At 33.9% G+C, this 16,456-nt stretch overlaps 1 protein-coding gene across 9 annotated transcripts in view; it reads right to left on the bottom strand.

Moving 5' to 3' along the window:
- The window catches only part of Fbxw7 (F-box and WD repeat domain containing 7), a 113,239-nt gene that overhangs the window by 32,701 nt on the left and 64,082 nt on the right, over positions 1 to 16,456 (bottom strand). Inside the window, exon 2 of one of the 9 annotated variants that reach the window (XM_042701646.1) lies at positions 14,944 to 15,121. The exons of 7 other annotated variants lie outside the window; for them this stretch is intronic. In XM_042701646.1, coding sequence (XP_042557580.1) covers positions 14,944 to 15,121 — 178 coding nt within the window. Of the gene's footprint in view, positions 1 to 14,943; positions 15,122 to 16,456 lie in introns of those variants that run through there. One more of the 9 variants, XM_042701648.1, reaches the window with a different exon arrangement.

The following is a 16,456-nucleotide window of genomic DNA, read 5'->3' as shown; positions in this document are numbered from 1 at the left end:
AGGAGTAAAGAAAGCCCAGATACAGATATAAAAATGTTACCAGAGGACATCTCAGTGTCCTAATAAAAGATTTTTCTCCTCTTTTCTGACATATCAATACACAGATTTAACCTTCTGAGTACCTGTTATGTGCCAATTATTGAAGGCACTAGATACAGTGGTAACAACATTGTGGTAATCAACATCTGTGTTGATTTATACACTGAAACTTACTTATTTGAAAACACCGAATACCTCTTCTGTTTTGATGCTAGATAGTAAGACACAATAATGACACCAAGTTCTTCTAAAAAATGTACATCATAGTAATCTTTAATCAAATGCTTTACTTATTTTAGGTGGCTTGCTCTTTTAAGTATTCAAGTGTTTGACATAGCTGTCGAGTAGGTAAGAACCCAGTAATCATGTCACTGCTATGTTTAAAAGGAAGATTCTAAATATTCATTTTATAAACATCCATTTACATTTTAAAGCAATTACATATAATTTAACCAACTGTATTCTTTGCTATGAAAAAAATCAAGCATAATATGACTAACATAATGCTTATGTGACTCTCTACTTTTTTAGGAGATTCCAAAGACTCAAACAATTTGGCAAAAAAAAAAATATTGCTGGAAATGAGAGGGCCATGAGTAGTGTTTGACATAACTTTGCCTGCCATGGAATTATTTTCAAAATTAATTTACACAGGGCATGGTGATGTGTGCATAGAATCCCAGCACTCAGGAGATAAAAGCAGTACACTGCAAATTCCAAGCCAGCCTGTGCTACAGACAGTTTCAAAAACAAACCCAAAAAACACCTATTAATTTGAAATGTACCTGAGGTATAACAGTCTTTAATTTGCAATGAATTTTAGAAGATTAATGGTTAGGAATACTTTATTACTTTCATAAAATGTTTGAAATAGAAATATTAATTTAAAAATTCATTTTATTAAATTAAAAAAGTATGACTAAAAATACTTATCAACATACACAGAGCCTCTAAATACTTAAAAATTAACTTTGAAATCTGTCGTGTTTGAGATGTAACTAAAAAGTCTTTTTTTGTGGGACAAAGAGTTATTGTAAGTTTTCTACCAGCTGGATGGAGATGTGGTAAGTAATAACAGAACGATTACTACTCCTCTCAAGTGTATATTATAACTTAATTAAGAATTGCTCTGGGTCTACACAAATGTGTATAGATTTCTACTAAGAACTGCTACATGATATGAACCATTTCTATAGAATAAGTCTTTTTTGAACCATTTCTATAGAATAAGTCTTTTTGAGATGTAAGTATATGAGTATTTAAGTATATACCAAGTATTTAAGTATTAGGTATATAGTATATGAGTATTTAAATCTCATAAACATATGTTCAGAATCGCCATAAAAAGGGCCAATAAGAAATAATAAAATCTACCCCAAGAATAAAAATTCAAAACTAGTTTTTAAAAAAGTATAATTTTAATGTCATCTTAAAAGTCATATTCTGGTAGCTCTTAAAGACATACATACATATATAAACACTGCCTTCTTCACTTCAACCCTTTTCTTTAAAATTATTTTGTCAAGAGATAGAGGGGCTGGGAAGGTGGCTCAGTGGTAGAGCGCTTGCCTTGCATGCCTGAGGCCCTAGTCTCAATTCCTCAGCACCACATAAGCAAAAGGAAAAAAAGCCAGAAGTGGTGCTGTAGCTCAAGTGTAGAGCCCTAGCCTTGAGCTGAAGCTGAGGGACAGCACCCAGGCCTAGAGTTCAGGCCCCACGACCGGACCCCAAAAAAAAAATTTTTTTTAAAAAGAGAGATAGAATACTAAGAAAAACTTAGAATATTTTTTCAAGAGGTAATATATGAAAACATGTCTGTTGATCATGATCACAACATCAACAGCAGAGATTAAAATTAAATGACATTTTCTTTCCTCTGGCGTTCACTAAACAAATGCCATAAACAAATTCTGTTAAGGCTAAGGCTAAGATTTAATTTATTCCCATCAATGCCTTTAATTTCCAAGGCTTTAATTGTGGAAGTCACTGAATAAAGGTAGCACAAGAAAAGATAATTATGAGAACAATTTATTGGGGGCTTCTAGTCCCAAATTCTATTACACAAATATTAATTTCATCCAAAAGATCCTCTAGGTTATATATTCATTCTCTATTTCCTAAATAATGAGTCAAAGATACAAGAGATTAAGAACACATTTTTAAAACATATTTTTTTAATTTTTGGATCTAGATTTACAACATTTGAGAAAAGTATTTGGTCGAGGTTAGTAAAATCCAGCACTAATCAAGAGAGAGAGAGAGAGAATTGGGCAAGATGTGGTAGTCTATTCTGAACAAACTCCCAAGTGGGGGGAAAGGAGGTAGACAAGTCAATTGAAACATAATAAATATAAATAGTAAATGACAATGACAATGTAAATTCATATGACCATACACAGAGCTAGAAAGAGAAAGTAACTTTTCAGGAAATGCACATGGCAGCATATTAAACCTACAGGATAAAGGAAAAATGAACACTACTATTTAAACTCACTTGAATGCTCTTTCAGGGCCCTGTATCAACAATGCTGTAAACTTTATTCAAGTTTCTTGGGGAAATAAAGTATACAGAGAACAGATCTACCTAAGCAGTCTTTCGAGTGCTTTAATTATATTAACTCATACAACAACCTTGTATAGAAAGTACAGAACAACCTTGTGAAGAAAGTTTAAGTAACCTCCTCAGAGCCATACAAGTGTAAGTAAGGTAATAGAATATAGGCATATCTTGGACTTCAATTTATAGAAAATGAAACAGAATTCCTAGGCGAAGCAAGAAATGTTGGTAGTTTAAAAAAACTAGGATGTTAATGAGGATGAATGAGGATGAATATGGTCAAAAGCACACTGTATCTATGAAAACAGAACAATGAAACCCACTAAATCGGTTTGGGAGGGAAGGGAGGAGAGAAGTAAGAGATAGAAGGGATGAGAGTGGAATATACTTTAAACATATACGGACATGTAACAATGAAATCCCCTATGTCAGTATGCAGATGTGTCATATGTAGAAGAAATCTGTATTAGAGCCTCTGCAGAATGGAAAGGGACTCTCATCCTTCATGGTGTTAGGCTTTATTTCTTTAAAACATAATGAAAAAGATCAGAACATACCAAAGGATTGCAAATGAAATTCTTCAAATAAGCTACAAAATTTTACCCAAATGCTGAATCTTATAGAAAACTAACAGAAGTCATGCAACTCTGTAACAATTAACTCAAGAAACTTTGTTTTGATGGCTACTCCAACTTGAAAAACCTTTGAAATATACTTGAACTTTTAGCACTTCAATTTGATTTTCGATATTTTTAGTTTCCTTTATAAGCCTAAAAACTCTGAAAATATTTAACTCATTAATTAATACATACACATTCACATATATAGAATATAGAATGTGGTTGTCACTTTGGCCTGACTTGCTATGAAGAAAGGTTTAGAACTTGCAATCCTCCTGCAGTAGCGTCCAAGTGTTGAGATTACAGAAATGAGCTATCATGCCTGGCTTTGGACCTTGTAACAGCCAATTCATCTACTATTAAATAACTTTCAAAATGACCCCTGTGTGATGATCATTTCCTTACAGTAAATATCAGCATTAATATGTGTATTTCTTTGATTCTGTCCTTATGATTTATTGTCTTAACTGTTTGTCTGCTTAATATACATTATGACAAAGATTTATGTTTTTTGTGATATTCATTCACTATAGTATTTACTTAGGTGTCTATTATAATATATTAGCTAAACCACGTATGAGTCTTAATTTAATCACTGGCGATTATGGGTTGGAGGGAAGAAAGACAATAAAAACAAAGCAAAACTCCAAGATACTGTCTCTTGGAAAATCATCCCAAGACTGCAGTCTTGGAAGTAGAATGGAAGTAAATGAAAGTGGACATGGAAGAGACTGCATAAACAAATATTCCACCAGACTAAGGAAGACTAATGGCATCTTTGACTGATTGGGTAGCAACAGAGATACACAGGAGTCAAAACATAGGATAACTCAGGAACCCATGGCTCACTCCTGCAGTTCTAGCTCCTCCGGAGACCAAGATCCTGAGTATCATGGTTCAAAGCTAGCCCAGGCAGAAAACTCCAAAATATGAAACTCCAAAATAACCAGCAAAAAGACCAACCTAGAAGCATCACTCACAGAAAACCTGTCTGGTAAGAAAGCCCAAGACCCTGAATTCAAACACAGTTATTGTCCAACTCCCCATACTACTGTCCCCCAAAATCCTGATAGGATAGACTGAAGAGATTAGTCATGAGAATTAGAAGAGAGAGATGTACCATACATTTGTATAATTGGATAAAAGATGATGACAATATGAAATGATCTGTTTTCTATTTGGTTTTGTTTTATACAAGGACAAGCCAGATCTTAAGGTATCTGTGAGACCTCCGGGTGAAGATATGCTGTAGCTGGCTCTAAAGCTCTGAAGTAAAGTCTGGATTAGTGGGGGAAACATCAATCACTGATACAGATCATCTCCAATTTCTTCTTGCCTCCTTCCTAAAGATGTTAATAACAGTGAAGCCAAAACCTTGTCACAATATGACCACATCAATTATTTGTCTGTTTTCCCCATTAGACCAAATTCCACAAGATCAGTGACCACTTCCATATCTCAGTTCCTCACATGCTTTCTACAGTACTAAGGTATTAAAAAATAAGACTTACAAGGTATTAGTAAGATCAGACCTATTCTATAAAACAGTAACAAAACTATGAAAATGATTTCAAATATTAACCTTCAAAATCATTTGAAAAACTTTTAAGAATCAGAGTTAGTATGTGTGAATAATACATTTTATATTGTAACTTATTATTTAGCATTACATTATTTATAACCTTACATATTTATTGCCTCCTAGGAAAAAGTAAAGTATGTCTAATAAATTAAATTGAAAGGAAATATAACTTGCTGTGTAATAAAAATGTACTTCCATTGTTAGGGACTTTCTGCGCCTTTAAAATGATTAACAGAAACTGAATATATAGCTAGGCACTAGTGGCTCATGCCTACACTCCTATATACTCACAAGGTTAAGCTTAAAGCCAGTCTGGACTAGGCAGAAAAACTCCAAGAGACACTTATCTGCAATTACCAGCAAAAAGCAGGAAGTAGAGGTGTGGGTCTAGTGGTAGAGTACCAGCTGTGAACTGTTTTTAAAAAAAGCCAAATGAGTACAAGGCCCTCAGTTCAAGCTCTAGTCCTGGAACTTTTTTTTTTTTTTTTTAAAAAAAGAAGTAAGTGGGTAGCCAGTTACAGGTGGCTCATGCCAGGAGGCTAAGATCTAAGGATCATGTCTTGAACCCAGCCATAACAGGAAAGTCCACAAGACTCATCTCTAATTAAACAGCAAAAAGACAGATGTGGAGGTGTGATTCAAGTGGTAAGAGCACTAGCCTTTAGTAAAATAGCTCAGGGACAGCTCCCAGGGCCCAAGTTCAAGCCCCAGGACTGGCATAAAAACAAAAACAAAATTTAAAACAGGGCAGAGATATAAAGAACTTAAAGATCTCACTTAAATTATTTTATTTACTCACACAGATATGAAGCTTTATAACATTTACCATTTAGATGTATGTAGCATTTCATTAGTTATGCAGTGGAGTGGGGGGGGGGGGCACAGAAGGACTAGGATCTCACTGACAGTTACCTCAATGACATCTCATTTTCTTTGGTTTTGTAGGTACACAAAATAAGTAGGAAAAATTTTAACAATAGATATTATCACTTGTTTGGATATTTTTTCTTTCTGTTTTTTACCTTTAATGGTACTAAGGTTTTATTGTAAGGTCTTATGCTTGCTAGACAAGTGAGCTACCACTTGAGCCATGTCCTACCACACACACACACACACACACACACACACACACACACACACACACACACACACACACACACACACACACACACACACACACACACACACACACACACACAATGCAATATATACTCCTAACTTTGGACACAGATAATATATAGCTCAACTTCATCATCAATGTCATAAATATTCTGCTAAATCATCATTGGCTTTCATCTTCTAATAAATATCCTATTATAACATGTGCTCTTCTGTATAAACCAGTTTGGAACTTTTTAGGTAAATGTATTTTAGTTATGACAGCACAGCTGGTGATGCTAACTGCATTGGTGATTTTTAAATTACATTAAAAATATACTAAAATAAGTAACAAGCTCATTTGATGCTTTGGAGGTAGTTTTGGTTTACCATTTATTACTTTTTATATTAATTAATATTCTAAAAAGGTCTACAAAAAGCTGAAGAACCTCTCAAGCTCTGAATTCAGAACACTGACCTTGGACTTTCTCAGAATGATTTTTAATGCACTCTTATTAGTAAAAACCTGTTCAAAACACATGCCCCATCTGCCAGCACCCCATCTGCAAGAGCTTCTTATTCTTGTAGCCAGTGTAACTCCTGCCTGCTTCCTTCTCTACTTTACACACCAGCTGTATGGTAATGAGTATGAGCAGCTGAAAAATACTGCACGATAACAAAGCTAATATGGAAACAGCAGAGCAACACTTCCCCCCCAAGGAAGCAGTTGCAGCATGAACATAGTTGATAAGCTATTAAACAGAGGTTGAGGCTAGATTCTTGTTTGTGTGGGGCCTCTGTGTGTATTTGGGGTTGGGTATATAAACATGAATAGAAAAACCTGAGAGTACAGGGCACCAAACCAAGATCTGAATTCCTAACCATGATTGGGAAAGTCTGTGTCAGTTTTTTAAATGTTTTAAAGTATCAATTCTTGCAGAGCAATGAATACCATTTTCATAAAATAGTCTTTACAGATGTTAACAAGTATGTTCTATTTCTTAATTACCAGTTTGTGGGACTGGGAGGAAAAAAAGATGTTAAAACTTAAAACTATAAAAAAAATGATTAGTCATTTTAGCAGCTAATACACAAATCCATAAATTCTGCTTTTAATTCTATACAGTTCTGTTAAAAAAATCTAATTTGAAGCCAACACATTTATTCTGAACATTTGAAAACATCCAAGATGTCATGTGTCATTTTCTTCACTAATGTGGACATAATGGGGTTATTTTTTATATAAAACAGTTACACTGAATGAATCTACACAATGTGAGTAAAACTTAATCACATTAACTTTTCATGTGCTTTAGTGTGTTCCATTTCGGTAAGACTAACAATCACTCTGGAAACTGTTCAAGAAAAAACTATTCAAAACTGGTGCTAGATATCTTTATAACCTGAAAAGATTATAAGTAAAAACAATTTCAAAATACTAGTGCTTAAACAAAAATAAGAAAATACTGTTCTATCACATGAGTGTATACCACATAATTCCTATAGTTCATTTCATTTTGCCTTTACAAGAACTCTAACACTATCATCTTTAAGTTTACAACTGAAGCCCAAATAGAGCAAAGAACTCAAGACCTTGGCTCTACTATCCATGCTGTTTAGGTCTGCATTTTCAGACATTGGAGGAACTGAATAAACAGCAATGGCTGCCTGGTTGTTTGCTTTTTAGTGTAAGTTGGAAGGGGAAAAACACTCTAAGTTTTGTAATAAAATGTGTAATATCCCGAATTGTTTTGATACTGAAAAATAGTATTTACCAGTGAAAGAATCCTAAAATAAAACTAAGTCTTATTTGTTTGCTATCTTTAAAAAAAAAATCACTAATAAACATTTAACATTGAAAAGACAGTGTAGTAAGTAAAGAGCACACTAGCTAGCACTGGTCTTATAGTACTTCATCTATTTTCATTAGTTTATTTTTATATTATTGCTTAACTTCAAATGCATTTTCTTCTCATACTAAACATATTCCTTGACTTGAAATATAAATCAAGGCCATGAGCTTTTTTAACACAAGACATTTTGTAAATACACATAAGAATCTGAACTTAAAGTGGTATTAATTATTCTTTTAAAAGGTAATTACATTTTCTCAAAGAGCCAACTTTTACCTGTGACATTTAAAGTTTAAAACCCCAAATTGCAGAAGAGAGTTACAAAAGCAGTACTATACTGCCCCTACATGTTCATAACAGTAGTAGTCATTTTTAAATCTAAAGTAATACTGAAGACAGTTCTATGGATTGTTGAAAAGCTTAAACTGTTCCTAAGTAAACTGCTTTGAATTATTCACACATAAAAATGTCATTAAAGCTGGGTGCCAGTGGCTCACGTCTATAATCCTAGCTACTCAGGAGGCTGAGATCTGGGGATCGAGGTTCAAAGCTAGCCCAGGCAGAAAAATCTGTGAGACTCTTATTTCTAATAAACCACTCAGAAAACCGGAAGTGGCGCTGTGGCTCAAGAGGTAGAGCACATGCCTTGAGCTGAAGAATTGAGAGACAGTGCCCAGGCTCAGAGTTCAAGCCCCATGACTGACCAAAAAAAGAAAAAAAAAAGTCATTAAAGCTGGGTGCCAGTGGTTCATGCCTGTAATCCTAGCTGCTCAGGAGGCTGAGATCTGAGGATGGTGGTTCAAAGGCAGCCCAGGCAGGAAAATCAGTAAACCTCCAACTAATCATCAAAAACTAAATAAAGTCAGAAGTGCAGCTGTGGCTCAAATAGTAAAGTGCTACACTTGACCATAAAAGTTTAGGGACAGTGCGCAGACCCTGAGTTCAAGCCCCAAGATGGGCACTAAAAAGTCATTAAATACATATGAATAACTAATAAATGTTAACTTTCACATTCAAGACTCATAAAAAATTTAAATTTTACCCAAATAATATTTTCCTCTCAAATGTTATCATAACACCTCTTTAGTGGATCATAATCAAAACCAACTAGCTAACTAGTGCTGCGCTTTTCTTTTTTTTTTTTCTCCATGGAGCTTGAACTCTGGGCCTATGCATTATCCCTCAGCTTTCAGCTCAAGGTGAGTACTCTACCACTTGAGCCACAGCGCCACTTCTGTTTTTCTGGTGATTTATTCGAGATATTGTGGACTTTCCCGCCCAGGCTGGCTTTGAACCATGATCCTCCGATCTCAGCCTCCTGAGTAGCTAGGATTACAGGTGTGAGCCACTGGCACCTGGCTAGTCCTGTGCTTTTGAGATCAATATTTAAACTTTACTCTGTGTGTGTGTGTGTGTGTGTGTGTGTGTGTGTGTGTGTGTGTGTGTGTGCGCGTGTGTGATGTGTCTGCATATAGGTGTATATGCCAATTATGGGCTTGAACTCAGAGCCTCATGCTCTTGCTTGGCTTTTTCTGTCACAGAGCACACTATTAACTGAGCCCACACCATTCTTTGCTGGTTAACTGAAATGAAAGTCAAGGTTTTGACTCTAAACCTTGATTCTCAGATCTTAGCCTCCCTAGTAGCTGGATTCTTGATGAGAACCACTACTTGGCCATACTAAGCCTCTGTGTCTTGGTTCCTTTATCCCTATCTTTTGTTTGGAAAGGAGATTTCAAACAATGCATGCATGAAATCCCACCATAAAATTATGTTTCAGGTTAATTAAATGTTAAACAGGCATAGTGGACCAATATAATGCTCAGTAATAAGTATACTATTATCTATATTTAAGAGGTGCTACCAACCAAATGGCCAAGTGCTAGGATTATAAGTATGTGCCATTAAGTCCAGTGTGTTCCTCTGGTTTCCATGTAAGAATACAGAATGATGACAATGAGATCTGTGTATCACAGACAGAAAGGCACCCTGTGGCCTCCTAAAGGAAAAGTGCTCCTCCTCATTCACTTTGTTAATATTCAAACCTTTAACAACTACTTTAAATAAGAATTAATCGTGGCTAGAGAAAGAAAGGTAAACTAGGTTGGGCTAACTGGCAAATCTATGACAGAAATTTTAGACTAACAGGCAAGTATCTGGCAGCTGTTTCTACTATCATGAGAAGTGCTCTTATAGTAGAGATTATTAATAGCAATACACTTTGGGAGAGGCTGTCATTTATACTGTAAAACTATCTCACTAAAATTCAGAAGCAAACATGCATAATGACTAATAAAAACAGAGACAGCTATTAAGACTATAGTAAAAATTATGTTAAATTAGTATTTTTAAAAATACACACATAGAACAAAGCATGAGTAGAAAAAATTATTCTTTGAAATAATGTAGGTAACAGGTTTATGTCAAATATAATTTTGTATATGAATGAAAAATAAGATCACAAATAATTTTTGATCTACTTATAATTTTCCTTCATGAAGCATGTGTATCTATGTGATATTTATTTCATATATATGAAAATCTTTCATATTTTTCAAATTTTTTCAAACTAAAAATAAATGTATTTGGCTAAAAAACCCTACAATAAACATGGAAGAAATTCATTTGATAGAAAAATCTATGGGGGGGGGAAGGGGGAGAAAATCTACAATAAGCATCAAAGTACACTAATACAGTATACAGTATAATTAAGGAATAAGATAGGAATAAATTTGTTTAAAAGTAATTTGTTAATATTAAATAGTGGTCCTTATTTTTAATTGGAATAATTTTCTGGAAACCTAATTTAACAACATTTACTAAAAATCTAATGAAATTCATACCTCTTGGCTCAATAATTCTATTTCCACAAATCTATGCATAAGGATGTGGTTAAAGATGTCCGTATAAAAACATTCAAAGTGTGTCACTATCCAAATCAATAACTGTAGAAGTTATGGTACATTCATTTGGCAAAGTATATACTCTTAAATGCAGATTATATACTTTTAAATGTCTATGGCCATGGAAACATTAACCATGCATTAAAAAATGGATTTAAGTGCCAATTTTGCTTAAAAATAACATTTAAAACTATTGTCGTGGTCATTTCCAAGCAGTAGAGTAACATAGGAAATTGTAATATATACATATATATACATACGTTTGCTATAATGAGCATGTCCTAGTTTTATAAAGAAAAGTAAAATATCAAAATTAAGAGTGAAATAAAAATCCACTATTTAACCATTCACTTAAGAGTTTGGGAGATACTACATAACTAATAAATTCAGCAGAGTAGTAACTCTTAAATTTGTTTTCCCAATAAATCTATTAAAAGTCTGTATCTGGATTCATAAATTAGTAATTCCTACTAGAAAGTCAACTGAAGGCACCTATGAGATGAAAATGATATGGTTCTGTACTAATGAGAACAGTAACACTGTGAATGCAGCCAAGCACAGGTGGCTCACACCTGTAATCCCAGTTACTCAGAACACTGAAATATGAAGACTGAAGTTCAAACTCAGCCCAAGCAGGAAAGTCCATGAGACTCTCATCTCCAATTAGCCACAAAAAACAAACAAACAAAAAAAAAAAAACCCTGAAAGTGGAGCTGTTTGCTAGTCTTGAACAAAAAAGCTCAGGGACAGCACCCAGGCCCAGGGTTCAAAGCCCCAGCACTTAAAAAAAAAAAAGGCAAATGCAGGTTTGTTTTTTACAATTAGAAAATGAATAATGAAGAAAATCCTTAAGTCCAACATAGTAGGGATTTTAACATAAAATACATGTTATTTGAAATAGAACTTGATACTGAATATAATCACTATAAAACTATCTTCAACTATCAGAAATCCCAATGGTATTTTTCACTATTGCCTGGGTTCCTGGGTTTTAGATATACAACTCCCTGTCCCACTTCTATACCCTGTCCTTCCCACCAAGGGTCTACTCCATTCTAATATAGTAATATAGTTTTCCATGTTGCTCATGTCTATTGTATACAAACCCTAAAGATAAATCTGTCTAAAATGAGCAGAGTCCACAGGTGTCAGGAAGAAAAAAAAGTCCCATACAATCCAATAATTAGGTCAAGTGTGGTGGTACACATCTGTAATCCCAGCACACTCAGAAAGCAGAAGCAAGGTCAGATTTTCAGGATACATAGCAACATTGTGTCTCAAAACACTAAAATAAAAAGCCCAAGTAAGTTCATGTCACTTGGAAATTTCTACCAAAATATTTACACTGAAGAATAACTTAAAGCGTATTCCAAGTATTTAAAAGTGTTGTAAGTTAAACAAAATGAGTTGAAGAAATGAGATTTGTCACAAAGTGACTTTGTTTCAACATACTACTATTATAAGATACCATCATTTCTCATACAAGAAAAAAATTGTTACAATCTTATTTTAGATGTTTCAAATGCAAATATTATGCAATATAGTTTAAGAAACATATTAGTAAATGAAGGTCTTCTAATTTCAAAAGAATTTTTCAAAGGAAAAATAAAATTATTTCTTATTTCTTCAAAATTTCTTTTTTCCTAAAGGATACTTCAAGGTTTTCCCAGTTACAAGTTATACTCACAAATTTCCTGTATATTAAGGAAAACTAGTAGAAGTTACTTTTAATAAGCATTCCAGCCTATAGTTAAGACAAAGGAAGTCTTAGCAAATGGAAATTAATTAAGAGAAGTTCAACACTAAAAACATTTCTATTTTAAAAGTAACTGATAAATAGCTAGCTCACTATTTACCATTATAGTAAATCCACTGTTCATATAGTCTAGAAAATTTTATGGTAATTGTGTTAGGCCACTTGAATTATTATAAAACTTGCTGGTAAAGTAAATAATTTTCCCTCAACTCTGATAGAGATATGTAGTTGAGCTGTGGCTACAATTTTATAGATATTTTACAGTTTCAAACTTTGTATTTTTTAACTTTAGTCAGGATATTAACCATGCAAACATTAACTCAGAACCCACAATACTTTAATGAATTAAGACTGCATGTATTATTATAAGTAATAATTATATTGCATCCATATCATTATTCTAAGAAAAAAATTACTGTCAAAGCACATGGCAACCCCACTTGAAATTAGCTAAATATATCTAATATAAGAGTTATACAAGAGTCTGGCACAAAATAGTCTATCATATCAAAAGTCTTTTCCAAACCCTTGATAAAGACAGATGCATATTTAAATGCTTCCTAAGCTTTACTAAGGAAAAGTTAAAAAATTAAGATGATAGAGAACACAAGTTCATTTAAATCTAGCTAAATTAACCAGTTGTAAAAAAGAAGGGAGGATATAGTTTCATAATCCCTCTAACATTTCCCACAGCCAAAGTCAATGAGTTATGCAATAGTAAACTAGTAACAGTCAGGTAAAAACAAATTTGTTAACTTTCAAATACTTCTTAAGATTTTTCTAAATTTCAGGAATTTTCTAAATTTCCTAGCATGAATTTCATATTTAATTCTATCATGTTATCACAACGGCAAAGCTATATTTTAACATAACACAATAACCTAGAAAAGTCAGATTGAATACTGACCTTAGGAAGCGCATAGGGGAAAAAACTTCAAAGTTATTTTTATTGTATTTGTTTATGGAACCTTTTTCCGCAAGTTTTAAAATTAATAACTATGTTAGAAAATAAAAGCAAAAAAAAACTACACTGTAACATAATGAAGTAATTCTCTATACGCTAAAACTGAGCTTGTTAGAAATATTTTGTATGAGAAAAAAATTAATTTGGTTGTTAATATCCTAACCTTTTAAAACAGGCCTCATACTTCTGTTACTCAGTTTTTAAACTTATCTATAGTTTGGCATTTTCTTTTACAACTTTTGAATTTACAAATTATTATAATAATGACCTTAAGACTATCAAAGGCCTCTGTAAACCATTGAGATCAGTGACTCGTTCAGCAGAAACTATAAACAGACACAGCGAAAATAGACAAAATAAATGCTTTGAGAAGACAGGGTAAACAAGAAAAAATAAACAAGGAAATCTGTACCTTACTTTCAATACTCAAATAATAGCATTTTAACCTCACTCAAAATGTTTTCCAACATGGCTGCCACTTGTTTGGAGAAGCAGAAATGATTTGTAGGAACTAAGCTAGTTAGAAAATGTACTTCACGAAGGTTACCTAAGTCTTACTACATACAAGATTATCTGTCCAGCAAAAAGCAAAACTATTTTTCTGGCATTATGGAAATTTGTTCTTGTTTACGAGAATGCTCCTTTTTCACTAACGGGGGAAAAAAAAGAGAAAGAGGAAACTAACAGCAATGATTACACAGCACTCATTTAAATCCAAAGAGACAGAGATAGAGGTGTGTGTGTGTGTGTGTGTGTGTGTGTGTGTGTGTACATTATGTTCACATATGTATGTCACATGAGTACATGTGCCCATGCGTGTGTTGAGCTTCAAATGTGTTTAGTATCATAAACATATCTTAGATCTAAAAATACCACAAGTAAATAAGAATTGCCATACTAACTCAGAAAACATAGCCCTAACACCTTCACAAGTTGGTAAGAAAGAATAGTACATCATACTGAAAAACATCCAAGAGATCATAACTCAATTATACATTAGCACAGGTTAACAAACATCACAAAATGTTTGTTAACAGTTTGCATTAACTATATCGTAACTACTACTCAACAGCATGTGTTCTTTCATGTATGTAACAGCAAAAAAGTATTTAAATTTTAATTTAAGAAAGTCTTTAAAAATAACCCAGCTTAAAGGGCCAACAAAGCCTAAGGACTTAGAACGCTGTTCAGGCTACATGCTATAATTCCTATGGATAAGGAGAATATCACAAGCAGCTTTTGGCTTCTCATGCCAAATAAAAGCCACAATTTTGAGGTCTTAATATTTATTAATGCATTTGAAAATATATCCTTCACATCACTGGTTTTAAGTAAGTTGACAGGACTCTAATCTCATGAAAAATAAATGAGACAAAAGAGCAGATTGGGTAATCTCTGGGATCTATAGTACATGATAAAACTACCACTAGTGTAAATTTTCCCTAGCTACACAATGCATTGTTAGCTTTAGTTATAAATATTAATTGAAATGCAAAGCATTTCTTTGCTAAAGGAGGCAGAACTATATCATTTAAATAAACATTCATATTTTTCAAATGTGTAAGACTTACCCGTCTTCGACAAAAGGGGAGGCCTTGGGCAATGATGCTAATGCTAAATATCTTCATCACAGTTTGATGTGGTAGAGGCTCTTTTGCACTTTTAAGATCAACAGGAACCAAGCCATGGTTTAGAGTAGCTTTTCCCGGTTTTGACATTTTAAAACTCCTCTTGGTTGATGAATACTCTCTACATGTAATACAGGCACATTACTAAAAACTCTAATCATCAAATTAAAATAATCTATAACTTAATAATTGTTTTAAAAGGCTGAGAACCCAAGGCCTGCTGCTTTTGTCTTTCAACCTTCTCTTACTGGATGTCCTGGCCTGTCTGAGGCTTGGTGAAGCGCAAACTATCCTAGAATAGCCAGGAATTATAAACTCCTCAAGTGAGAGCTCCTGCTCCTGCCAGTCAAACAGCTGGTGAGCTCCCATACAAAGTCAGTAGCGCAGATACAACCAAAGCAGGGCTGTGCTCCAGTCCCTTTTTGTACTTCAACTCGTTAACCTAGGTGTTCCCTAGAAAGCGAAAGTAAAACTTCCTTTAAAAAACTAAAAAATACCCACACTGTATCTTCTCTTGGACATCAGGTTAAGCCTTTTTTTCCTTACCTACACTATAGCAACCTTAATCTCTTAATATTGTTAATTATGTTTCAATCTTAAGGATAGTGGTTACACATGTAAAAATTACAAACACATTTGTTCAGACTCAGCTGAACATTAGTTAAGAGTTCTTCTCAAGTGTGCTCTCATAAGTGTGCTCTCTCCTTTTCCATACATAACATTATCTCATGTTCAATGAGATAGCAAATGCATGCCTCTACCTATTCATAGTCCTTAATCTTCCTACCAGAAACTGTCTATCTGTGTTTCTCCAGAATTATAAACAACTCACTTATTCTCTGGAAAGTAGAATAGCTACATGACTGATTGTAAAGACATATAAAAAGGAAGGCTGGAGATATATAGCTCAAGTGGTAAAGCACCTGCCTATGACATATGAGACCCTAAGGTAAACTCCAGAATATCATGTGCACATGTGTGAACAAAGTGTTATTTGTAAAATAACCTTAGATGGACAGTAATCATAAGCATAGGTCTCTGAATGACAAGGATATCCTCTCTCCTTTAAGAAAGCTGACAAATGATTTTTATCAATGTGAACATACTACTGTATACTTTCCCCCATCTCGACGATACAAAATTAGGGGCCCACCCTCATACGTGTACCATTTCTTCACTAAACGGCACACAGAGCATGATTCTATAGTACAATGGATACCTAGCTGATTAAAAATGGTGACAGTGGATAAAAACTGAGTGTGAGAATTAACAGATTATCTGTATGGACTATCTGTCCCCAACATTTAGTGAGCTCGTTTGTCCTCTCCTTATGTATTTTTCTTCCCATAAACAGCCCACCATTTTCTCCACAGAACTCAAAAGGCTGTTACAGATCCTTATTATGGGAAGCCAAAGGGTGATAGGGAGAGAGAATTAGAAAAGATAATGTTAGAAG

This window comes from Dipodomys spectabilis, unplaced genomic scaffold, assembly GCF_019054845.1.
Source record: "Dipodomys spectabilis isolate Male_0828 unplaced genomic scaffold, ASM1905484v1 ptg000297l, whole genome shotgun sequence".
In the NCBI taxonomy this organism is placed as follows: Eukaryota; Metazoa; Chordata; class Mammalia; order Rodentia; family Heteromyidae; genus Dipodomys; species Dipodomys spectabilis.
The sequence above is the reverse complement of the archived record's forward strand: the minus strand, read 5'-3'. Positions and strand labels throughout refer to the sequence as shown.